The sequence below is a fragment of the Cricetulus griseus genome, chromosome 6 (assembly GCF_003668045.3).
Source record: "Cricetulus griseus strain 17A/GY chromosome 6, alternate assembly CriGri-PICRH-1.0, whole genome shotgun sequence".
Taxonomy (NCBI): Eukaryota; Metazoa; Chordata; class Mammalia; order Rodentia; family Cricetidae; genus Cricetulus; species Cricetulus griseus.
Genome location: NC_048599.1, coordinates 103,350,962 through 103,376,386, shown reverse-complemented (window position 1 = coordinate 103,376,386; position 25,425 = coordinate 103,350,962). Strand labels below are relative to the sequence as shown.

Here is a 25,425-nt window from a genome sequence, read left to right as displayed (position 1 = left end):
AGGACCCTCCTCACCTTGACTTTGTGGTGGGTTCTAGTGTTTGAATCTCTGTTCATTAAATCTCTAACTGACAAAAACTGTTTCTAAACCTTCACATGGTAAAAAGACTGGTGAGAAAACTTTCTAAGCCTGTTAAGAAAGTTCAGGGGGGTAGGGAGAAATTCCACTAAGATCAGTGCAGAGGGCCAGAGCAGATAATGGGGAGCCAGGAGGGCTGCTTGCATGCATATCCACCAGGTAGCTATATTTTCATGTCCTACAATCTGAAACTTCATGCACTCATTCGTGCACACACATACACAGAGAACCAAATCCATATCAGATACAGTATAAGAAAAGCACTTTAGAGAACTACTCTTTCTAAGCCTCAGAGAGTAAAAGGAAAAGTAATACTGTAGGTAATTTGAGAAGTTAACATAGGTTAGTGACATGGAGACTAGGAACTAAAGGAAGCCCAAGATATTGCCAATTTACCCAGATCTGCTTTGCTTGCTGATATCCAGGTCATCGTGGTTTCTTCTTGTTGACAAGTCTGTTCACTGGGAGTACAGTTGTCTTAACTATTTGCATGTCTCAATGTCAGGCAAATATGATAAGCACTTCAGACCCCGAGGGTTGGATGTCTCTAACCTTGAGACTCCCAAGCCAAGTACCACATTGCCCTTCTCTTCAGGACGCCCTACTTTTGGATAAAATCAGTCTTGGTGGTTCTTATAATCATCATGCTAAGGCCCTCAATCAAGTGAATATAGGCAGATGTGTGGAAGGGTGAGTCTTAGAGTGTGAGGCTCTTCTGTTTATCCTTTTTGTTGAAGTCTCTTTGCTGTTAATATATCTGGCAGATGTTGGCCTAACCTACTGCTTATAGGGAATATGCTGCTTGTTTCTGTAGAACAAAGGTGTCGAAGCAGTTTTCCAAAACTACCAAGAGACTGGAGATAGAGAGGAGAGAGAAATTTGGGCCTGTGGGCATTTAAGATCCAAACTCTACCTGTCAGGCTGATGAAGAGGCCTTACCTGAACTTGGAAATATGGATGGTTCTGAACCCTTCTGGGCCCTTCTAGAGGCTCAGGAGCAGGGAGTCTGGGAAAGAGTGAAGTTGTTTCCAGAAATAGATAGGCCAAAGATCAGCAGAACACCTTTTAGATATCTGAGAGGAGTCCTAGTGCCAAGGACACGGTAAGGCCATCTCCGATACCTGTAAGATAAGGCTGTTTAGAAAGAAAAATCCTTTCAAATGCTTGTGCTGTGTTTAGAAAGGGCTTAGGGCTGCTACTTAGTGAATTGTAGGATTTGGAGAGGCATCCTACTCAGGGGATACTCCCAGGAAGGAAGCAGAGAGAGACATTCGTCTATCATGCATACAGGCTCACACTCACTCATACTCACGTTCACATATATACACGCACATTCATATATACACACACATTCATACTTACACACGAGTGCGCGAGTGCAAGCGTGCGCGCACACACACACACACACTCACACACTCACACACTATACCCCTAGCTTAGCAACAACAGCTGAATACTGACTGAGGAAATGTTTTTTTTTTTTTTTTTTTTTTTTTTTTCAGTGCCATAGGATAAGAAAATGAGCTCTGTAAGGTCGTTTATTTGTGTGTTGTGTCTACACACATATTGATTCTTATTTGTTTTCTGATTCAGTCTAAAAGACATAGGGATTTTATCTTCATTTGAATTTGAGACTCAAATGTGCTCTAGAACTGTCAGGGACATCATAGCCAACCTAATTTCTTTCTTTCTTTCTTTCTTCCTTCCTTCCTTCCTTGCTTGCTTGCTTTCTTTACTTATAGCTGTGGTCCATTCAACAGACACTCACTGAAAACTTAGAGAATGTATTCCAGGTTTGAGCTGCCGGAAGAGTGAGGTTATAGAGGTATGGGGAGGATGGTAGGAGAGATGGCTTTGAAGGACAGAACAGGAGTTGGTTTTGGACATGTTAGGTTTGAGATTTCTAGACACACACTTGGAGTTACCAGGAGGCAGTTGATGGATCTGAAGTTCGGGTGAAAGGTTTGGGTGGTAGCTGCCTAGAGATGAGGAGAGTCTGGAGACAGAGCAGTTTTGTTGTACAGGGGAGCAGAGCCCAGCAGCCTCTGAGAAATGACATCACAGGGTTTTTGTTTGTTTGTTTGTTTATTTTGTTTTTGAGAAAATTATAGTGAGCAGGTTTGTTGAGGATGATTGATTCTGAAAAAAGGAAAATTAATGCAGGGAGGGCAGCTTGAGGGTATGATGTCTACTACTGGGGTTGTGGGGGAGGAACGACACTCCTGTTGAGGGGGTTGGTCTTATATTTGGAGCCAGCAGCTCAGTGGCTCATTGTAATAAGAAAGGAAAATAAAGTGAAAGATGCAGGGGCAGGTAGGTGGAGGGCTTGGGATTCCTCAGATAATCGGTTAGTGAGCCTGGTTATGCAATACTTGTATGGGAGTTTGCCTAGTGTGTTGTGAGTGGTTTTTGTCAACTCAACATAGACTTAGACATATCTGGGAAGTAGAAATCTCAGTGGAGAAATTGCCTCCATCAGACTAGTCTGTAGGCAAATTTGTAGGACATTTTCTTGGTTAAAGATTGATGACAGAGAATCCAGCTCCCTGTGGGCAGTGCCACCTGTGGCCAGGAGGTTCTGATTTGATTAAAAAAATCAGGCTGAGCAAGCCATAGGGAGCAAGCCAATAAGCATTGTTCTCTATGGCTTCAGCTCCACCCTCCAGGTTCCTGCCCCATACTATGGACTACAACCATAAACTGAAACTTTTCCTCCCCAAGTTGCTTTTGGCCATGGTCTTTATCACAGCAATACAAGGCAAATTAGGACACTGGTAAGAGTAAGTCCACATTGTACAGGCTGATGGACAACAGCTAGGACACAATCCTAGCTCCTTGACCTTCTGTTAGTATCTGTTGACTTGTCCTCATCAATCCATTGTAGTTTGAGTCACCCTCCCTCTAGGATTGTGAATACTTGAGCTCTTTATAGAGTGCCAGTCCTGTCCAGTAAACAACAGCCTTCTTGTGTTCCCTTGAAGGGCAGATGTAGTCCCTCTAGAGGGGAGGTCTTGGGAATCAGTTTAAAGGTTTCCCTGTGTAGGGCTATATAGCTAGAGGTGGGAGGAGTTCACAGGTAGATGAGAACCATCACATTGTCTGAATGAAGGAACAATGGGACTTGAAAGATGGAAAAAATAGGAACACATTGAAAATGTTTGCAGGTCTTCATTTCCTTAGACTATATTTGAGCTACAAAGAACCACAGCTTTAATGGTGCTGAATTCCTACAAGACTCAGTTGAGGTGTATCAAGAACTTCCCCTGAGTGGAGGTAGCTGTGGCCACAGCGTCTGGCACTGTCTGGCTGGTATGGTCTGACAATTTCTTCAAGCTGAGGTAGGACCAGGGTATACAATGGTGGGTACATGCTGTGAGCATTGTAGAAGTGGGTATGGTAACCCTGTGTGGCTAGGCCAGGCTTTGCTTCCTGGGCTGCATGGCTCAGTTTATAATCAATTTAACCAATACTCATTGCTGCCCAATATACTGAAAACCTCCCTGCCCTGGTGTGGGGGATTGCATTCATACTGTTCTTTTAAAACGACTTTTGAGCTGGAGGTTGGTGGCACACTCCTTTAGTCCCAGCACTCAGGAGACAGAGGCAGGCGGATCTCTGTGAGTTTGAGGCCAGCCTGGTCTACAGAGCGAGTTCCAGGACAGCCTCCAAAGCAATACAGAGAAACCCTGTCTCGAAAACAAATAATAATAATAATAATAATAATAATAATAATAATAATAATAATATGACTTGTGACCTGGCTGAGTTGCCAGAGAGGTGAGAAACGAGGACAAACCATCACTGTCCTACTGCCATTTTCTTCTTTTTCTTCTTCTTCTTCTTCTTCTTCTTCTTCTTCTTCTTCTTCTTCTTCTTCTTCTTCTCCTTCTCCTTCTCCTTCTCCTTCTCCTCCTCCTCCTCCTCCTCCTCCTCCTCCTCCTCCTCCTCCTCCTCCTTCTTCTTCTTCTTCTTCTTCTTCTTCTTCTTCTTCTTCTTCCTTTTTTCTTTTTTTTTATTTCTCAAGACAGGGTTTCTCTGTGTGGCCCTGGCTGTCCTGTAGACCAGCCTGGACTTGAACTCAGAGATCTGCCTGCTTCTGCCTCCTGAACACTAGAATCAAAGGCATGTGCCACCATACTCAGTCTCCTATGTCATTTTCAGTCTCTTCATTGAAATAAATGGCATGGACATTTAGTAATTGAAAAAATAATATCCTCACACTACATGCATGATCAGGATGTTGTCATCCTGGGTATGATACAAATGGACCATCTTCCTGAAGTGGCATAGTGTTTTGTTGGTTTTTATTTTTTTTAAAGCCTTTATCATTATAGTTCAGAATGGAATATGTGAATTTTTAAATGTGAAACACGAAGCTTTTAGTAACGTTTCCAGCTTTTCACAGTCACTTTTTGCTGTCATCCACACATGTTCACCTGTCTTCATCATTGGATCATTGAGTGTTTTCATGAAATGAATTGAGAAGCACTGATCAGTCAGTCTAACCTTTTTCTGAGGACAGAAGACTAAGGCCTCCCAAAAGCTTGTGGCAGGAAGTAGTAGCACTGCCACAGGCATCTGTCTGCCTTTAGATGGAATAGCTGATCTTTAGAGTTAAACGTGGGCTCTGTGATCATGCCTTTAGAATAATACCTTAGTTTTTAAAATTTCTCCACATGGTGGCCTAGAAGAGAGTGCAGATCCACAGGTGGCGGCTCCCTTTCCCCTGATGATTGGTGGAATTCTGAGGGACCACAGTACTTTGCTGGGTTGCAGGATTCCTCAAGTTCACACTGGTCAGCTCTGCTAATGTGGACTGTATGCACGGAAGAGAACACTGCCTGCTTGCCCTACCCCAAACCCTTCTGTATGAAAAGTACTCTGAAAATGTCTGCTGGATAGATAGATACATACCGTCACTATTAAGTGTGTGAGCCTTGAAAGATGTTGATGTTTGGTTCAAGTCTAGTAATACATTCTCAAACTAGGTATTTCTAGGGTTCTTTGAGTTGATTTAATTCCTCATATTCATCCGTGACTCCTAGGAAATGGGCTGACCAGATCTTTAAACTGATTCTTACACCCTAGCTAAAAGAAAGATAAAATGAACCTCATGACAAAGTCTCTTACCTTAACTATTTCTAAGCACACAGCTTGATAGTGTCAAGTATATTCACACTGTTGTATACTTTCTGTGCTCACACACACATATAGTGTGCATGTGTGTGCCAATGTGTGTACCTGTGCATGTATGTGTAGAGAAAAGAAGTTGATGTGGGTATCTCCTGTCCCTTTGCACCTTAAGTTTTGGGTCATGGTCTTACTGAGCCTGGAGTTTGCCATTTAATCCAGACTAGCAAGCCACCAGGATCTGCCTGCCACTGCTGGTGTTACTGGAATGAACAGCTCTGGGCATTTATGTGGGTGCTGGGGATCAGAACTCAGTTCTTCAGGATTGTGCAGCAAGCCCTTTACCCACTGAGCCATCTCCCAGCTCCCCCACCCTGTTACTCCTGTACTGTGATGTTTAGAAATGATAAATGACCATAACATAATGGCAGGCTAGACTTTAATTCCCTAGAGAGTGTTGAATTACCTATTATCTGCTACTGTATCTAATGTAGTGGCAGTAAAATTAAGCTTGATACATTTATGGTAGAAGTTGGAATTCAGTCTTTACAGCCTCTTCTGCCAAGTTGATAAAGGCACCAGTTGAAGTTGACACCTGTGGAGGATCCCAGCATCCTTTGAGAAATTATAAGATTTTGTCCGAACAAGTTCTCTATTGTGTTAAAGAGAAAATTGCATTGATTAAAAAGTCTGGCTGTCTTATCTGGTTGCTTGTATCTCGATAGTACACCTTCCTAGCTCGTGGTGGCTTTAAAATGGAGCTGAAATGTGCCTTTAGTTGCAAACTGAATGCTTAAGCTGGGATGCAATATGACAGTGACACATATAGGGGTCAAAGGTCGAGAGAAAGTACCTATTTGTTCAGGGATCGCCAGTTTGTACTGGCAGCTGTCCCTCAAGGCCATCTTTAGACTGCCTAGAAATTCGTCTCTTATTCACCAGCCCCACCCTGCTTCCTTTAGGCTGTGTTCATTTATTACCTGGGAGGGGCTCTGTTGTTTTTTTGTTTTTTGTTCATTGGTTCTCCAGGGCTGATTTCTCAGAAGTTGTTTGGAATATATCAGGAAAACCATTGAGGATTCCGAAATGAGGATTCCGAACTCTGGTGGGGCTCAGGCTTTTTTCTGTGTTTTCTTAGAACCTTAACTTGGAGTTTGACACTTGTCTCCTTTTTCAGAAATGAAAATGTATCTTAAGACACATTGAAGCCCAAGGTGTGAGGCTCAGGTGTCCTTGTACATTGAACAGGCATATTCTAGCACTGCTACCCAGCCCTGGGGAAATTTTGTTACCTTTAGAATGATTTATTTCCTGCCCAGGTTGTGGGTGAAGTTGGGGTCTGCTCTAAAATGGCACCCCCAACCCTTGTTTTGTAGGCTGAAGAAATGGGGACTTGAGATGTCTCCAAGGCATCAAGTCCCCAATCTAGCTCCCGACAGACAGAGCTGTTCCCACAATCCCCTTCACATTCCAAGTTGTTCCTACTGTTCTTCTCAATCAGGACCCTGCCTCACCCTCACTCCTGAGCAGAGGTACACTTAGCCTCTATGCCCTGTCTTTATAAAATGTCACCGTCCAAGCCCCAATAGGCTTCTTTCTCCTTCTTGAGAGTTGTGGAGATGACATCCGTTTCTTACTTAGGAGCTAGGCTTGGGTTTGTCTTATGATGGGAAATGCAGACGCCCCAGGTATGTCCTGTTGGCTTGACTTACCTTTCTGATCAAGGAGTCCTCCCCTTCCCATATTGCTTTAGATTAGATGAAAGGTGGGTGAGGCCTCTGACTCAGGAGGTGACTCACTCTGTGCCTAGTAAACTCAGCTCCTCCTATGGGAGGTGATGACACAGCTGGCTCAGGCAGTGCCCCTGGTTTCCAAAGGCAGGCTTTAGGACCCCAACAGAAATACTTGCCATGCTTTCTCGACAAAAACTGAGGCTTCCTGAATTGTCTGACTGTCCTATAAGGGGGAGGCATGAGGAGTTTGTATTGAGTGTTTATCCACAGTTGAGCTGATCTCCAGAGTGATGTGTCTTGGGGGTGGGGGAATGCTCAGACTTTTGGGGAATTCTTCAAAGAGCTGCACCTCACTTTGCTGTGGCCCACCATTGGGATGCCCCACCCCTCAAAGCATCAGCTCTGTCAAGCTGTGCTTTTCATGTGCAGGTCGCTGTTTAGGTCCAGGTTGTCAGCACAGCACCTGCGTAGATTAGGTATGTGTTTATGTGTTCTCAGTCGGTTGTCATGCCTGCCTCTAGGACGGGCTGTAAAAATTAATCTTTGACTTTTTTTTTTTTTTTGCCTGTAACAGACTCTACAGAGATAACATGTGTAAGCTTGTCTTACGTAATTACAAGGTTTACCTCTATGACCGGTGCCATTTGCTATGCAAGATTTCCAGTGACTCGTATGTCTATCAACTGACAGTATATTTTAATTACATTTTTAATTTATTACAGCTGTGTGATACAAAGCGTTTGTAAAGTGGAAGTCATACTCCCGTGCTTGGTGTATAGTCACCCTGCTGGTTCTAGAGGTAGCCATTGTTTTACCAGTTTCCTACAAAACCCGGTTTGGATGATGCTGGTCCCCTAAGGTTACTTGTACTGAAAAAGTGTGGTCCTCTGTGGGATGATTACATGTCATTTCACTTGATCCTTACAGCACCTACTAAAAAGTTTAGACTGTTGACTGTTTCAGATAATCCATGTTGATACCTAGCTAACAGTGCACATGCTCCTGGAACTCCCTCGGTAGTTTTGATTATGGTCTTGCTCTACCTGGCTGTTATGGCGCAGATGACAAGGTGCAGGTTTTCTGGAAATAGTAGCTGTTACAGTCATGTACCACATCATCTCAGTAATAATAGACCCACAGACAACTAACCCAGGATATATGAGTGAGTAGTACTAGGTGTGAAAATATGGGACGATTTCCATTCTAGTAAATATTGCCTCAGACAGCCTGAGTACCCCTCTCTGTCCGCTCTTTTCAGAGTAAACCCTGACTCCCATCACCTAGGTCCCCCAACAACCCAGCAACTAAAGGGGAAATGTCTGTCTACAATAGGTAACCACTGGGCTGCTTAACTGGTCACCAAACCATTCTGGTACCTAAAGATTTTGTAAATGTCTGAGTGCAGTAGATAGCAATGTAATTATTTAGATACTTTATTTGTTTTTTGTTACATTTATGTAGAGTTTAAATTTCTCATCACAATAACCTACTTCTAAATCTAGGTTTAAGGGAAACAAAAAGACCCAGCTGGGGATGTAGCAGAGGAGTAGAGCATTTGCCTACTGTATACAAGGCCTGATACCCAGAATAGCTCAAAAAAAAAAAAATCCTGAAAACCCTATTTGGACTTTGCATTATGCTTAGTGGCTTCTGGGGTCTTCAGTATTGGGGCTCACTCTCTAATCGTCCACTGTTGGGCCTCAGCCTTGTTATCCAGTATGACAGCATGTATATTCTGGGCAGGGGTTTGAAAGGAATGAAGAACAGAACTATGGCACATGCCCATTGTACTGCCTCTTAAGGAAGGCCCTCAGAAGCAGCCACGGACTTCTCATTCAGTAGGACCCAGTGTGGCATGACCAGTGGGAATGGGGGGGCACTTGGAGAAATTGTCCTCTGGGCAGCTTTATGCCCAGCTAAAAAGCCTTTTACCATGGGGGAAAAAAGGAACCTGTACTTGGCCTGGGCCAGTGGCCTCTGGCACAGCTGTGAACCCTGTTGTTTCAGTTATCGCTGTCAGAAAATAAGCTATGTGATCCTATTAATTTCCTTTTTAAAACACTGAAAAAGTTGGATTTCCTAAGCTTCTGGAAGGTATTAAAGTGGGCACAGCACTCAGCCGGGTGTGAGCTTGTTACATAGACTTTATCTCTTCCTGGTTTTTATTGAAAGCACTTTGCTGAAAAATGATGGGACTTAGTTATTTCTTCCTTTGCAAAGGAAATATGAGCTGCTTGTTAACATCTACTAAGAAAGCTAACACTGATTATATTGCTGCTATGTATTGGCATTATATACAAACTTCCTGGTTATTATGTACTTGAATGTAAAATATTAAAAATGGTAATTATAAAGTAAATATTCTCTTGGCAAAAGTTTGCTAGGCAGCCTTCATGTATCAAATGTGAAGGTCATAGGTCCAGTGTATATAGCTTCCCAGTCTGGCTCCTTGATAGAAAAAGTCAGAGACTGGACTCCTGTAAAGGACAAATGTGATTTGTGAGCTGAAAAGTCAGCCGTCGGATCTCTAGGACATGATTACATTCCACTTTTGACAAGCTCTGGCAGCCACTTTGTGAATGAAATCCCATGGTTGCTTGGAGACGGACCTTAAAACCGGGAACTTTCCTATTTTCCCTTTTCTGAGACCAGAAGACAGGGCTTTTATTGCAGCCCTTGGATGGTGTCTTGTTATTCTGAGTTGCTTTGTCAGCTGAAGAACACTTTTCAATGAATCAGTCTATTTTTTAAATGAACTGATTTTATATTTATACATACACTTTCAGGTTTGTGTTGAGTCAAAGTGGCATTCTTGACCAATTTTAATATGGCCAGTAGATAGAGATGACGTTAAGTCTTTACTGTCAGGAGATAAGAATAAGTGTTGGTGGTCCAAGGTCATATCAAAGACAGGTGCAGGGGTAGAACCAGAACTCTGTCCCCATAGCCCCTTTAATGGTAAGTCAGTGATTGTGATCTGAGCAAGGTATTATATGGTAAGAAAAACAGATTTGGCTTTGAATGACCCTATATGCCCCAGCTCCATTGCTGTTACTCAGAAACACGCCTGTAGGAAACTGCACAGGTCAGGTAGGAACCAGAACCCGCAGGCTTAGCTGGCACTTGTGTTTCGTGGTCACTGGCACCTGGGGCTCGTCCCAGCATGCTCTTTCTGGAAGACAGGGAAAGTGCTCTTAAGAGTTTTTGAAAAGGCCACAGCAAAATTACTGGTCTTGTGATGTAGTTCAAGACAACAAGTAATGTCTTGGGGCTCCTGGTGTGTGGGTCATAAAGCACTTAGTCGGCCTTAATTATAATGGCCTCTTGTAAATAAATATTCCTTTAAATGGTTAATTGGGGTTTTGAGTGATGCTGTCAAACTAAGCAAAAAGTAGTCTAGGGATGTTGTGGTTCAGTGCAAGCTCTGAGAGCAAGGAGTACTGGGCACAGCTCCTGTTGTTTATCCAGCTTGTGACTGGGTAGGTTATTGTCCTCTTTAAACTTGGGCCCACATTAGGGAGGAGCTAAAGCAGGAGGCGCTAAGGTCCACTGGTTTCAGAGCAGAGTACCACCTGCATTGCAAGAGCATGGAACAGGATAGCTTGTGTTATTAGTGCAGTAATAGATTATTTGCCCCCATTTGGAGGTGGGCTTGTGTTATGTGTTTTGAAACCGGAGGCTATGGCTCAGCTCTGTTATCAGCTTCTGTGTAAACATGAAAACATGCTAGGGGTGGACAGATCTGGTGTTTTAGCTCATACTTGTCAAACTAGATCAGCCAGTTAGTGTAGTTTAAAAGGTTTTTTTTTTTTTTTTATTGTTGTTTTTGGCCCTAGAGGTTATTAAAAACTAAGCCCAGATTCCTACCCTCAAGGAGGTGATAGTGAGTTAGGGTGGGGTGTGAGGGATGAGAAGGGTGGGGTGTGGAAGACAGAGTCTCAGGTAAGGCCAGGCACTGCAGCCTGGGGATGGTTGGAAGAGGCCACACCTTGTGTGTGTGTGTTAGCGGGCGGTGGATATCAGGAAACAGCAGAGGCTCCACCATAGGGTGTGCCTAGGAATTGAACAGAGCAAGGTGCCCAGGGTGGACAGCCAGGTGTGGCTCCATCGTGGAGGGGTTGTTCCCAGTTGTGGCTCAGAAGGAAGGGCCTTGGGCTTGAAGGTCTGCCTACCCATGTCAGGAATGTCTGAGTCTTGAGTTCTTATTGGTAAGATGGAGATGGCTCCCCTCTGGCGGTTTAGAGATACTCCGTTAAGAATGTCTATGAAAGAGTTTGTAATGGTCGATTGTTCTACAAGTATGGGTAGTTTGTGCATTATTTGGACTTTCTGTCAGCCATACCCAGGAGAATATCGGGGTGCATGAGCAGCATGTACCTGCATTCATCCCGGGGATAAGCGTCCCTGCATCCTGGAACTGATAGAACTCCAATAGAAGAAAGATGGGTAGCATCACCTCAGGTACTGGTAAAGAAGTTGTGGGTGTGGGGTGTGGAGGGGTGGGGTGAGACTGTAGCCAGAGCCATGGAGGAGGGATCCTCTGAGGAGGGGTTGCTTAGGTTGTCCTGAGGTCTCCAAAGGGGAACAGAAGGACACAATGCAACTTTCAAATCTAAAGCAAGAATGTTTTCAGCTGAAGAAAGCTGTTGCTGAAACTACAGTGCAGATGAGGACAGTGGATTCACACTGTGAGGACAGTTGGGACACACTGTGCTGGCTGGGGACACAAGTGTGAACAGCATGTATGACCTCTGGCCCCTCGGAGGTAACCTTGTGGTGAAGGAGGAAGGACAGTGGGCAGGCGTTGTCCTGGTGATTGCAGAAGTAAGAGGGAGGCACGGGCAGATTTAATGCAAAGAACTGGGAGAAGAGCAGTTGGTGCAAAGGCTAGTAGAGATGGCTGCAGGAGTCCAAGGCCAGCCCAGTGTGGTTGGGAGGTAGAGAGTGGGAGCAAGCGTCAACCCGGAGCATGCCCTTTAGAAGTACTGAACCTAAAGTGTTTTCTATCAAGGTCATTATCAAAGTTTGAGTTCTTGGTATCAGAGTGGAATTCAACGTGAATCTGAGAAAGGGATTATTTTAGATTTCTGGCTGAGGTCAGTAGAATGATTCCCAGTGTCCATGTCTTGACTCACCAGGACTATGAATCTGCTCAGTTAAATGCTTTCAGATTAGCTGCCTTCAGTTAGGACAATGCCCCAGATAGGCTCAGTGATTATGGGGAAAGGTCTTCATATGGGGAACAAGGGGGCAAGAGAGATTTGAAACTGTGCTGCTGGCCCTGAAAATACAGGGACCATAAGGCAAGGAGGGTGGGCAGCTTAGGAAATGGAAAGGATGAGGTAGCCAGTGTTTTAAGCCACTTAACTCCTAGCAACTTGTTACAGCCACATAGAAAACCAACTCAGTGTCTCCTTGAGTATTCATGGTACCCTGACTCATGCCAAGGGCAGCAAGGAGATAGGTCCGGGTCTCCGTGCCACATTCTGACAGTGGTCACTGCGCCACTGGAGGAAAACTTGAGTTATGCCAATATATATGCATTTAGTTCCCTTTAGGTTGTTTTGAAATGATTTCTTAGGATTGATGAAATAAGACAAACTAAATGTAATAACGTTTGCTGGAGCATAGCCCTGTGATGTTGGATATATCTTTCTGTGAGTATAGAGTTCTCAGATGTAATTTCAGATCACCAAATAGACAGTCACCAAAATGGGGGTATTGTGATTTTGTAGCTCTTTTAAAAATAAGAAATAGGCTGGGTGTTGGTGGCACACGCCTTTAATCCCAGCACTCGGGAGGCAGAGGCAGGCATATCTCTGTGAGTTTGAGGAAAGCCTGGTCTACAGATTGAGTTCCAGGACAAGCTCCAAAGCAATACAGAGAAACCCTGACTCGAAAAACCAAAATAAATAAATAAAAATAAGAACTGTGTAATCTAGATTTAAAAAAATGTGTGAATGTGTACGTGTATACAAATGAATGTGTGTATGTGTGTGTATATGCACACACAATTAGTATACAAATGAACGTGTGTGTATGTGTGTGTGTGTGTATGTACACACAATTAGTATACAAATGAACATGTGTATGTGTTTAATATGCACACACACAATTATATAAAACAGGAAAGGGACTGTTTTGAGGGAGGAAGGGGACCTAGGAATAGGGAAATTTGGGGGAAATCTGACAAGGTAAAGTGACGTATGTGTGAAAATGTTAGCATGATGCAAGTTCTTAAAGTTAAAATAATTCAAAAGTAAAAGTTTAATTAAAAATATGTATGATGTCTGGGAAGCCTAATGCCTATGACCTGGCATGGGCAAGAATAAGTGACTCCTTTACTTCTCCCCATGAGGAAGACATTGGGGTGTGGAGTAAATTGATTTTAGAGAGGGGAGTAAGGTTAGGCTAGTGTACACCCATACAGCCAGTGGCCCTGGGTTGGTGAAGATGTGGGGTCATTCTTATTAACCACTGGTCCTTCTGTTGCTGGACTCCTGAAGAGCCCCAGCTGTGGGGAGGGGAGTTACCCGAAAGGTCGGTGGAGCTTTGGTGACTAGAGAAACTACCCTTGGGTAGTCAGAAGATGAAGAAGCCTAGCCACAGGACTCCTGGCAATGCGCTGCCAGTGCCTGCGAACCCACAGTCAAATGCCATCACACAGTGGACTTGGGATGGTGCTCACTATAGAACGGATGTTGTGTGGGGCACATTCCACAGCCAGCCTTATGTCTGCGAGGCTTTGTTGACCTGACTATCACTAATCTTCAACCTGGGACCTTTTGATTGGGGGAAAAAGGGAGGGAGGGAAGGTGAGTATTGAACTTTCAGGCAACAGGTGTGATCAAGGCCTGCCCTGGTGAAAACTGGGCATACAGCCAACCATGGTAAGGCCCAGGAACAGAACTATTTCATGGGACAGCTTGGTGACCCACAATGAACTTGGTACAGTGTGACCCATGTGGGAGGGCAGAGTGCTCCCCCACCCCTTCCTCACACGTCTGTCCACACATGGGAAGCTCATAGAAAGGGCTTCTAGAGGTATTTTCCTTTTGCCCTTGGAGAGCGTGCAGAATTTGTATTTTACACCCAAAATATTGCTCTGCTAGAGCCCTTACAAAATTGTTCTCTTAGGAGAATTGCTCAGGCTGACCTCAAAATCCCAGTTTAAGATTCTCCTGCCTCAGTTTCCTAAGTGCTGGAATTAGTTTTCTGTGACATGACTATTGTCTGGATTCTTCACTTTGAATCATGAAGTTCTGTCTGTAATGAATATATCAGCCCCCAGACACCTCAGTCACTTTTAATTGTGTGTGGTATAGAGGCTAACTTTAGTTTTAAAACATTTTAAATAAAAGCAAACTCCTCAGAGTTGACTCAGAGGAGGAAGCTCATGTCCGGATTTAGCTTGTAGTCAGTACTAACTCCCAAGGTTTTGACCATGATTGTAAATCTTGGATATAAACTATTCTAGGAAATTAGGCTAGACAGAACTCTCTGAAGAGATGTCAAAGAAGCTTATAGATTGTGAATAAAATTAATTCATAAGATACATATAAAAGTATCAATAAATGAATATGGTTTTAAATGTTTAAGTTGGATGACCAATCAGATGGTGTCAACTGACTTTTATCTACAATCATAGGATCTTAGTGTAGATGTTGGCCAAGATACCTTTCTTGTATTCATTTAGATGTTTGATATGCACTCAGTGGGAGAAAGACACTGACCTTTAACCTTGAGGAAAAAGGCTGGATGGTCGGATTCCTTACAGCATGAGTATATTATCACCTTAAAGGAAGAGCCTGGTTAAGTTTGGACCCTTCATGCAGGGCCTGGTCAGAGGGAAAGGGTGTTCTGCTCCATAATGATCCTGTCCCCAAACCAGAGATGATGCCATAAGAGAGGGGCTGGGAACGAGGAGTCAGGATCCATGAGTGCCAAATGTCATTATCCTTCCCACTTCTGTACAAACTTTAGCTCCTAGCAGTTATCAGAAAAAGCCCCTAATACTTTGCTAGGAGTAGGTACAACAGGAGAGTGTTAATGTATGTGTTCTACCAAGAGCCATCTCTTCATTTTCTTTGTTGCCACTGGCATGAGTGACTGATGGCCAGCTAGGCTATTCTTTCCATAATGGCTTTGTGGGTTCTAGGGGAAGTATGAGCAATGCAAGCAAAGCTTCACTGTACTTCAAGAGCTCCTCTAGCATCTGGACCTTCTGGAAGCTGCTGTGCATGCACTGAGAGCTTTGTTTTTTTGTTGCCCCCAGGACCAGGCCTGAGCCTTAGGATCTGACCTTTGAGTACCGCTAAGTAGTACAACCACACTGGTGCCAGATGAACTTCTAGGTCTTCTCTTTGTTGCTCCTCAGCTTCATGAGAATCTGGGGGTAAACCAAGATGCAACCCATGACAGATGGAGCCAACATAAGTATGGGTGACCCATGATTGCTACTGAGTAGGAGATGGCCAAAAAAGTGTCCTTAGGTAAGAAAGGCCAGGCAACAATATCAACAAAACCTACGTGCTGTCACGTATACATGGTGAGAGCTAGGAGCACAAAAAGCAGTGGATGCAGGGAAGGAGTGGAAAGGGCAAAGAAGCCTTCTAGAAGCACAAAGGGAGCTTTAGGAGAACTTACAGATAAAATGCACAGGATGTTGAGAACATACCAAATGCACAAAAATAGTTATGGAAAAAAGTACCCTTAAAAAAAGAGAGGGGGCTTCCAGGAGTAACAACCATGACTGCAGAGACCTAAGATGGTAGTAGAAACTCTGGAAAATGAAGTTGGAAGCTATGGAAACCCCAGGGAAGAATGTGTGGGAAAAAGTTGATTACCCTGGATGTCAAACACCTAAGTAGTACAAGTCTAGAAAGAGGGTAGGAGAGTGGGACATGTGGGGTGAAGCCTGCACGATAGAAGGCGTGCCTTGAGAGTCAGTAAGTGGGACACTGTGTGAGTGAGGCTCCACAGAACTTAGGTGTTGATAAAAGCTTACTACATTCCAGGATGCCTGAGGCAAAGTGGGAAGCTGAAAAAGCTACCCTCAAAGGAATGCAGATCCGAATATCAGCACTGCCTTCAAGGTTCTCAAGAGATGAGTTCTGTGCCCTGACACCATCTGAGATGAGAGCCAATAAAGACCGTGGGTACACGTAGGCTTGCCTTGTCCATCACGTAATGTTAGGACAGTAAGAAAATCCAAGAGAAAAGTATGAGATCCCAGGTCAGAGTGCATCACCCCAGGGTAACAGTGAAGAGAGTCTAGAGTATCCTGTAGATCACATCTAGATGAGTAACGGGTAAATAGGAAGAGAAGTCTGAGCAAGGACAAGGTCTTGATTTAATACAAAGCATGATTGGGAGTTTAAGAAATAAAGACTTCAATAAAGGTCAATGATGTCAGAAAAAAACAGGCACAGAGAAATGCCAAGGAAGACAGAAGTCTTGGTCTAAACATAAAGCACACCACACTGATAGGGCAGGAGAAAAGCAACTCTCTTTGACCTCTGGATTAGATGCAACTTCCTTTGAGGAAACTGGCATCTGATTCTGGTACTGGTCCTCCATCCATTTATAGTTTGGTTCAGCACTTAGTAAACTTTCCTGTCTATGTAAAAAAGAGGTGAGGGAATTGTGGTTACATAGGTAACTCATCTTTGATTGTATATGAAAGATGGCAGATGGTAGGACTTGGGAAACTGAAGAGAGGTGTTTGGGGAAGGGTTGGTATGCTAGTACCCTCATCTCACTATTTTATCAAATGTTGAAAAGAAAATAGAAGCTCAAGAATGTGAAACTTAGCATAGCAAATAGAACCAGAAGTAGCCAGAGACTTATTGGCATCCCTTCCTGATGATAGGGCTAACATTGCTCAGAACTGATTAATCAAGAGAGAAACATCATAATTTGTATTTAAGAAGAAGTTAAATCTATAAGAAAAGTAAGAGAATTGCTCAATCTTTGGAGCTTGGGGTGAGTTTAGAATCTGTTATGACCCCAAGTTCTTTCTTTATTTTTTGACTACTTATCATTGTTATTTATTACTTTACTAAAGATGCGATATCGAATTTGAAGAATGCCTAAATGTCAGTGACACAGTTCCGTGGGTAATGCTGTCTGCTGACTCTTTGATGAAGTGAATGGGGAAGGCTGTGTTTTCAATTAAGCAATAATGGTGCCCTTGTTCCAACGAAGCAGAAGTTCACGTTTCCCAAGACAGAGTTGAGTAGCTAGAGGCACTGTCTTTAATCCTTAAGGAAATGAATTATTGCCAAAGACAATGCAGCTCTGCTGCATTGTCTTTAAAGTTTAAAGAGAACCCCAGTGTTTAGAACATTTGATTGAAACAGTTATACAGAAGTAGACCAGCTGTTGTTGGGGGAGTTGTGAAAATACGAGTGGCCGTGTGGCCTTCTTGGTGGATTTTAGAATTGCTTTTCCAGACCATGGTGGTGGGTCCAGACCCTTAGCATGTAGTCATGATGGCCTCTCAAGACCTCGATTTATGTCTTATTCTGAAATACCGCCATACTTTTTGACATTGCCTTTCACTATGAAAAAGTTTATCTCTTACTGTTAAAGGTGATGCTGTGGTTTTGCATCTTATTTTAAGATGTTTTTTAAATTCTAGCTAATTTTTATGTGTATGAGTGTTTTGTCTGCATGCATAATGTGTACTGTATGTGTGCCTGGTATCTTTGGATGTTAGAAGAGAGAGTAGGATCCCCTGGAACTGGAGTTATGGATGGTTGTGAGCCACCAATGTGGGCACTGGGAACCACACGTGGGTCCTCTGGAAAAGCAGCCAGTGCGATTAACCACTGAGCCATCTCTTTAGCCCTTGTCTTGGCTTTAAATGTTTTCCAATATGTTCAAATCTTCAAGGAGTTATTTCAGTACAACTTTAGAATTCAGAGGAAGGTGACCATGGTGGCTCAAGTCAATCCAGCCCTGGGAGGCTGAGGGAAGAAGATACTAAATTAGAGGACAATCCTGTCTCAAAAATCTTACCGCCCCCCCCCACCCCAAAAACAAAGGAAAATAATAAAACCCAGTAGAAGTATCTATCCACAGGCTCTGAGGCAAGTTGTGTGAAAAGTGACTTTTCGTAGCCCAGACTACACTCTTGCACCATGTTTGTAGTCTTTCCTTCTTTGGACCTGATACAGGAATAGACTTTTGGATGCTGTTGTGTTAATTTCCTCCACTTCCCTCCCTACAAGGCTGACTCACTTCCCCACCCCCACCGTCATCCCTAGCCTGTCTGTCTGAATGCAGAGCTGTTGCTGTAGGTCAGGCTTTTTCTGCTTAAGAGAGGATCTGAGTAGCGTTGACACCTGCAGTCCTGGTCCTTGGAGTTGATCTGGTCATCGTAGTGGTGCCCACAGAGCACTTGGTTCTGTCATTGAGCCATCTGGGCAGCCTGGGGCCCAAGCCCTTACTGGGAGGAACCGAGAGGAAGCCGGGATTAGTGCAAAAACCAGATTTTGGCATGGGTTGAAGGGTTGATTGGAACAGACTACCAAGTGGGATTAAGAGCCTTTTTTTTTTTTTTTTTTTTTTTTTTTTTGCTAATTTCCGAATGAAGCCTCTGCCAGTTGCTGAGTATCGGGGTGATTTAATTCACACATTTCTGGGGCCTATTGTCCCAAGGCTGGGATTAGTCCGATGCAGCCTTGGAATGCAGAATGATGCAGAGGGCACCCTCTGCTGGCAAGTGCTCCCTCCTGCAGCCTCCCAGGGATCCACTGAGGGCAGTCCCATACCCTCCTCTTCCATTCCTCCCAGGATGAATCCAAAATGGGGATAGAATACTTAGGGACCCATGCAGGCAGAGCCCAGGGTAGGCACCATCTCAGGTGGCATTAGCCTTCATAGATAAGTGTCTCTTATTTTGTGGTTTCTCCTGAGATTTGTCTTTGTCACTCAACAGCCCTGTTCCTTTCTTCCTTCTGTGCAGTCCACTTTCCACTCTGTCCCATGCTTGTCCCCCTCCAGGGATGAAGGGGAGAAAGGCTGGAGAAATCCCATGGCTGAAGGCCTGCTGTGCCTGGAGCAGCCTCCACAGTTTGTTGTTTAGTGTGTGTGTGTGTGTGTGTGTGTGTGTGTGTGTGTGTGTGTGTGCCACACCTCATGTGTGTAGGTGCCCATGGAGCCCAGAAAAGGGCTTTGGATCCCCTGGAGCTGGAGTTTCAGGCACTCTACTTGGTGCTGGACTCGAAACTCTGCTCCTTTGGAAGAATAGACAGTGTATTAACCCATCTCTCCAACCCTGCTACAGCTTTTCACATTGGAGGGAACCTTGGAGTCCCTGTCCCTGTAGGGACCCAGAAAGGCTCAAGAGATGGCTGTGTCCTGAGGCTCTATGGGCCTCCTCTGATCCTCTCCCCTGAGCCAATCTTCTCACCAGGCCCTTCCATCTCCAACCCCACCCACATCACCAGACTCCACTCCCCTATGGCTTTTAGCTCAGCAATTCTCAAGCTGTGGGTTGAGACCCCCATTTATGGGGGGGGGCTTGAACACCCTTTCATAGGGGTCACATACCAGATATCCTGCATATTAGATATTTGCATTGCAATTCATAACAGTAGCAAAATTACAGTTATGAAGTAGCAACGAAAATAATTTTATGCTTGGGGATCACCACAACATGGAGAGCTGTATTAAAGGGTCACAGCATTAGGAAGGTTGAGAACTGCTCCCTGGGAGCAAAGCCAGTTTGCCTATGCTGTGCTGCCTCCCCCATGTCCGTTCTGCTGTCATTTCCTGGTGACACTCCTTCCACAAAGCCCTTGCCGTCTTGTTGACTCTACCTCCATGTCCTTTTATGAGCTACTCATGGATCAGGCATTCCCACACTTGAGTGTAAGTGGGAGGCCATTCCTTATGCATTTTGGAGGCAGTGTGTGTTGAAGGAGTACTGGCTGAAGGCGGAGTGGGGTAAACAGGAAGCAGCCTGCCTGCCACACTTAGCAGCCTCCTTGGGTGTGTATAAGAGGAAGTGGTTAGAGAGGAGGAAAAAACAGTCTGGGACTTCTGAGATGCCCTTAAGCACCTCCTCTTGGTGGTTGGTTACCTTTACCCACTGGCTATGGTTGGGCCTGGGTTCTTTCTCCCCTCAGCCTGTTGGGAATGGGTCTTGAATCTGTCACTATTCAGGGCAGTTTTTATTTCAGTATGCCATTGGTATAAGTTGGCTCTTTCAGCCCAGTTTAAAACTTTTCAGGTGTTGAGTTTTGTTTATTAAGAAGCATTCTGAAGGATCCGAGACATGGCTGGGTGATTTTTGTCCTGGCTGGCACCTACCTGTGAGACCCAACCGCTGTCACGGCCTCTATTTCCTATCAAACTAGAGGGTGTGAGCTCCTTAGCTTCATTTGTGCCTGTGTGTGATTCAGCCCATTGCTTGCTTCTCCTGTTCCCCAGCCACAGGGCCCATCCCATCTGGCAAGCATCTAAACCTGTTCACCTCATAGTCTAGTCTCTCATCTCTCAGGCCTTTGTTGGAGTTCCCAAGAGCAGGAACAGCATTACTCAGACCCCTGCAACTTTCTATTAATTGAGAAATTTGAGAAGCTGGGAACAGTTGCTAAGGCTGTACTTCAGTGCTATACCTCTGTGTGCGCTGTTTTGCCCTTCCAGATGCAGGATAGACTTGGAGGTAGAAGCTGGCAGTGCAAACTGCCTCGGGGTATAGGAGGAAGGGCAGCCAGTTGTCCCATGGAAGGAAGCCACCATTATTCTCCTGGGCGGATGTAATTCCCTTCCCTTGGTTGCACCTGCAGCAGAGTATCCACTAGTACATTGACTTCTTTTCTGGGATCCATCCCAGCAGTCAACAGGTAGTGGAGATGGTCAGAGGGTGTTTGTTTTGTTCCTTCTGAACCCGGCTCTGCAGGCTTCTTGTGGCCAAGTGTGGCTTGTTCTCTCTTCAGAGGGTCTGTTGTTTGCATTGGCTTCTGTTCCCAGCTGTTTTTCCATTTCCACCCTCATACCCCCAAACTCTGGCCTTGCCTCTCTGTGTGGTCAGGTGTGTGCCCTTTCTCTTTGTCTCTTGGACAGTTTGTTATGTGGTCAAGCAGACCCCACAGGTTGTAAACCAGATGGTGAGTCAGCCCCTCCAGGAGTGAAATAACAGAAATGACTGATGATCATGACTTTGGTTTAGGAACCGCTCCTCAGGGGAAATCTGGGGCGGGAGGAAGAGGAAGATATTTCACCCGAAGCTGCCATTTCGTCCCACATCCTTTATGGGAGACTGCGTATCAGGTTCCAGTGAGGCAAACATCAAGTATTGCACTTTAAATGAAGGCAGTCTCTACTTGTCAGTTATATCCTCGGTAAAGCTGAAGAAGACAAGTAAGGGAAGAGGCAGGTTGCAAGAATCGTTGAGTTATGTCATAGGCAAGCGTTGGATTCTAAATGTGAAGAAACTGTTGCAAAGCTAGGTGTAGTCAAAAATACCCCCCCTGGTGGGGGGGGGCGAGGGGAGGTTGGTCAGTGTTGGAAACCAATGTAGACTTACTAGATGGAACATGATGGCTGCTTCTCACCCAAAGTTGGGGGTGTGAATTGTTCCGTTGCGTTCTGCTCTTGCTCTATGAAGAGTGTCTTCCAACACCAGCATAGCACCCAGATACTGCTGCCGATTCTGGGAGGGACAGAATTGTGCCTCAGCTGCAAGTCGTATCTGCCTGTGCTGCAAAAACAAGATTGTTGTCCTCAACTCCTCAGCTGCTGAACATTTAGTGTGGACTGCATGGCAGAGAATAATGCCCATTGCTTTGGATTCTGGCTAAACGTTTAAAGTATTTGACATGTAAGTCCCTAAATTCTTTCTGTTTTGTCCCCAGGTTGCTTGTGGGAGCGCCTCGGGCTGTGGCACTGCCCCGACAGAGGGCAAACAGAACAGGGGGCCTGTACAGCTGTGACATCACCTCCCGGGGACCCTGCACTCGGATTGAGTTTGATAATGATGGTATGTTCTGCTCTCCCTGTTCATTTGGCTAGCCTGTCTGTACCATGCTTTCCTTGCCACAAGCCACAAGGACAGGAGTCACAGGCATTTATTCTTGAAGAAAGGACCACTTTTAATTCTGTCAGTCTTGACTGTTTTATTTGCCCTGAAAATACTTTTCTAAATCACACCGAAGTGTGCCAATTTGCTACCTTTGTTTAATCTGGTCTGTTTTAGTTACAATGGCGTGTGTATGTTGCCACCTAGTGGTGCATTGATACCATTGCAAAATTGAGTTCATAGCAGTGAAGAAAATTAAATGTGTCTATCGTATATTTAAGCAGTCAAAACATCACCTACTGTTAAAATATTTGGGGGAAAGACTTGTCTGTCTTTATTATTTATTTTATTCATGTGTTTGTTTGTTTTTGTGATGTCTGGGACTCTAACTCAGTGCCCGTATATCCTAAGCAAGCGATTTTACCACCAAACAGCACCTCCGACCCTGAAAAACTTTTAAATATGAGAATACTCTAAAATGAGAACAGACCAACTTGAATGAAATCTTCCCTAAAGACTGAGATACATTAATTGATGAGATGGGGTGCAGTTAAAATAATTTCTGAAAAACTTCAGGAGCAGCTAGTCTTGGAAATCTATACCCTTATTAAATGTAATGTGACAATTTTCCCCCCTGGGATGTTGAAAGTGTCACATGCTCTGCTGTTGAGTCCCATACATGTCACTGTTATACAAAAGGGTCTTTTAAACCTCAGACTCTTACCCAGCTAAAACCGCTAACTCTGAAAGACAGGCTTATTTCCCTTTTATTTTAATATCCCATTTTAGAAGCCTCCGAGTAGCTGGAAGATGCCGTAATGGAGTCCAGATGTGTCACCGGCTAATTTACCTGGTTTCCCGTAGATTGAACAGAGCCATTAGTACTCTGAGAAGCTTCTAAGAAACCAAACTTGATTATTGGCCGAAGTAGACATGCAGGCTCATGCTTCCATTCTCGTCTGTGTCCTTCAGGAGTAACGAATGTGCTGCTCTTAAGACTAGGAAATATTACATGTTAAATGTGGAAGACTTAAAAGTACACAGATATGTAAAGAGAGAAAAGGCAAAATGTCAGTAGTAATCTTAGTATCTAGACATTCTCCCTAACGTTTTGATTCTTGTTTAGAAAGGCAGAAATGTGGGGTCATAGAGTAGATTTAAACCTGGTATTGAAATGAGTACATGGTGATCATTCTGTACGTTCTCACTCCCCTTCTCCCTCTTTCCAGCCCAGAAGAGAGTAGTATGCACTGCTACATCCAGAACAGGGGGGTGAGCAGAGAAGTGCCCGCTCTGTTAGTTTAGATGCTGCTTTTCACATTGCCGCATCAAAGTCAGCTGTTGGGTGGCTCCCCCTCACACCATTTTCAAAGGTCTTATTACAGAATTTTTATGAAAGATTCACTCAACTCTTTCTCCCTTTCCTTAAGATAAGAAATTGTTTGGGATTAACTGAATTCCTGAGTAGCTAGACTTGGAGTCCAGGCATTTGAACATGACTTCTTATTGTTTTGTTGTTGTTGTTGTTGTTACTGTGTTGGTTTGGATAGTCTTCCTTTCAGTCACTTGGATGTGCTAACTGTCTGCGTAACCCGTGTTACTTCCTGCAGCTGACCCCATGTCAGAAAGTAAGGAAGATCAGTGGATGGGAGTCACCGTCCAGAGTCAAGGTCCAGGAGGCAAAGTGGTGGTAAGTGCAGGAAAAGTCCACCTCCTCAGTATTGGCTGGTTATGGGCTCACAGCAGTGGACAACAGACAGAACTCCTGCCTCGGTTGGTTTACTTTTAAGCAGCAGACACCCTGCTCTAACGTAGGTCCCGATGCCCAGAATTAGGACAAAAAGAGCAAAGCCAAGTAGACAGTTTTCTGTCCTGGCAACTTCTTTTTTTTTTTTTTTTTGACAAAATTATTGCAAACCATGGGATTTGATCGTGAACAGTAACATCAATTTTACTTTTACCCCTAACCTCTTCAGATAGGATGCGGCTTGTTAGGTAGCCTGGCCTGGAAGCACTTCTGGTTGGAATATGGTGATTTTTTTTGGGGGGGGCATGTCTCACAGTCTAGTTGCTATCACAAAGTTTAAACAGAAACTTGAGAAAACTGAAAATCTTGGTGAACCACCGATTCTTAACACCAGGGCCACAGTGTGTGAAATGGACTTGGAGGTACTGTCTTTAGACACTAGACTGGGTTACATGGAAGGTAGCATGAAGACCCTGTAGAAAACGAAGATTATTCTCTCTTGACAGGGTCATTCCTTCTGCCTTCTAGTGATAGGAAATAGTCTGAGAGCAGAGTGTAAGATGGGGCTCTCTGTAAGGAGATGATGGTACTGATGGAAAGAAAAGTGTCTTTGTTCTCGCTGTTGGCTTTGTCTCCTAAGAGCATGTGTCCATGCTTCTGTCTCCAACAGAGTTATTTACAGCCACTAAAAGCCAGTTGTTACATCAAGACAGTGTAGTGAGGTGGTATTGCCTTTGTTTATATGACGGGGTGAATTTACAGGTGAGTTGCCTGTGGATACAAACTGGCATTTTAATATTTGGCATGGGGCTTTGTTCTTTGAGACTAAGGCAGAAGTCCCTGGTCCTTTGTCTTGTAGATGGCTTCTTGGTGAGGAATTTGCTGGTTTGCTTTGGGATTCTCTCCCAGGATGAGGGCACGTTTGTTCATCCTGTTTAGAGCCAACCTCCTTATTATTGCTAAGTGCCCCAGTTCTACAAAGTTTTAATAGCAAGGTTTTACTGTTTACAGACATGTGCGCATCGATACGAAAAGAGACAGCATGTTAACACAAAGCAGGAGTCGAGAGACATCTTCGGGAGGTGTTACGTCCTGAGTCAGAATCTCAAGATTGAAGATGACATGGATGGAGGAGACTGGAGTTTCTGTGATGGCCGCTTGAGAGGCCATGAAAAATTTGGCTCCTGTCAGCAAGGGGTAGCAGCTACTTTCACTAAAGATTTCCATTACATTGTGTTTGGAGCCCCGGGCACTTACAACTGGAAAGGTATGGCATCTGTATTTACAGAAACACATGAAAATATCAGTAAAATTCCTATAATATGCCCCATGGTTCAGTACATTTTTAACAGGCTGTAAGGTGTTTATAAAAGTGGGTAGGGCCAGGCGGTGGTGGCACACGACTTTAATCCCAGCACTTGGGAGACAGAGGCAGGAGGATCTCTGCGAGTTTCAGAATAGCTGGAGCCAACCAGAGAAACCCTGTCTCAAAAAACCAAAAGAGGAGGAGGAGGAGGAAAAAAAAGAAGAAAAAGAAGAAGAAAATGGCTGGGATATTAAACTCTACTGTGAATTTTAACAGTAATGCAAATGTTTTAGGGTTAAGTTTTCTCTAATATAATAATTAGTAGGGCTTTTTGCTGTCTTACATTTGCTACTTGAAGAACTGTTCAGTGATATGAACACTGAGTTGGAGTAAATGGTAC

General features: G+C 44.2%; 1 protein-coding gene across 2 annotated transcripts in view; it reads left to right on the top strand.

The window, feature by feature from the left end:
* Itga6 (integrin subunit alpha 6) overlaps window positions 1-25,425 on the top strand; it is a 65,722-nt gene that overhangs the window by 6,138 nt on the left and 34,159 nt on the right. For both annotated transcript variants that reach the window (XM_027420194.2, XM_027420195.2), the window contains exons 2-4: window positions 21,809-21,933; window positions 23,583-23,662; window positions 24,731-24,986. In XM_027420194.2, the coding sequence (XP_027275995.1) occupies window positions 21,809-21,933; window positions 23,583-23,662; window positions 24,731-24,986 (461 nt within the window). The remainder of the gene's footprint in view (window positions 1-21,808; window positions 21,934-23,582; window positions 23,663-24,730; window positions 24,987-25,425) is intronic.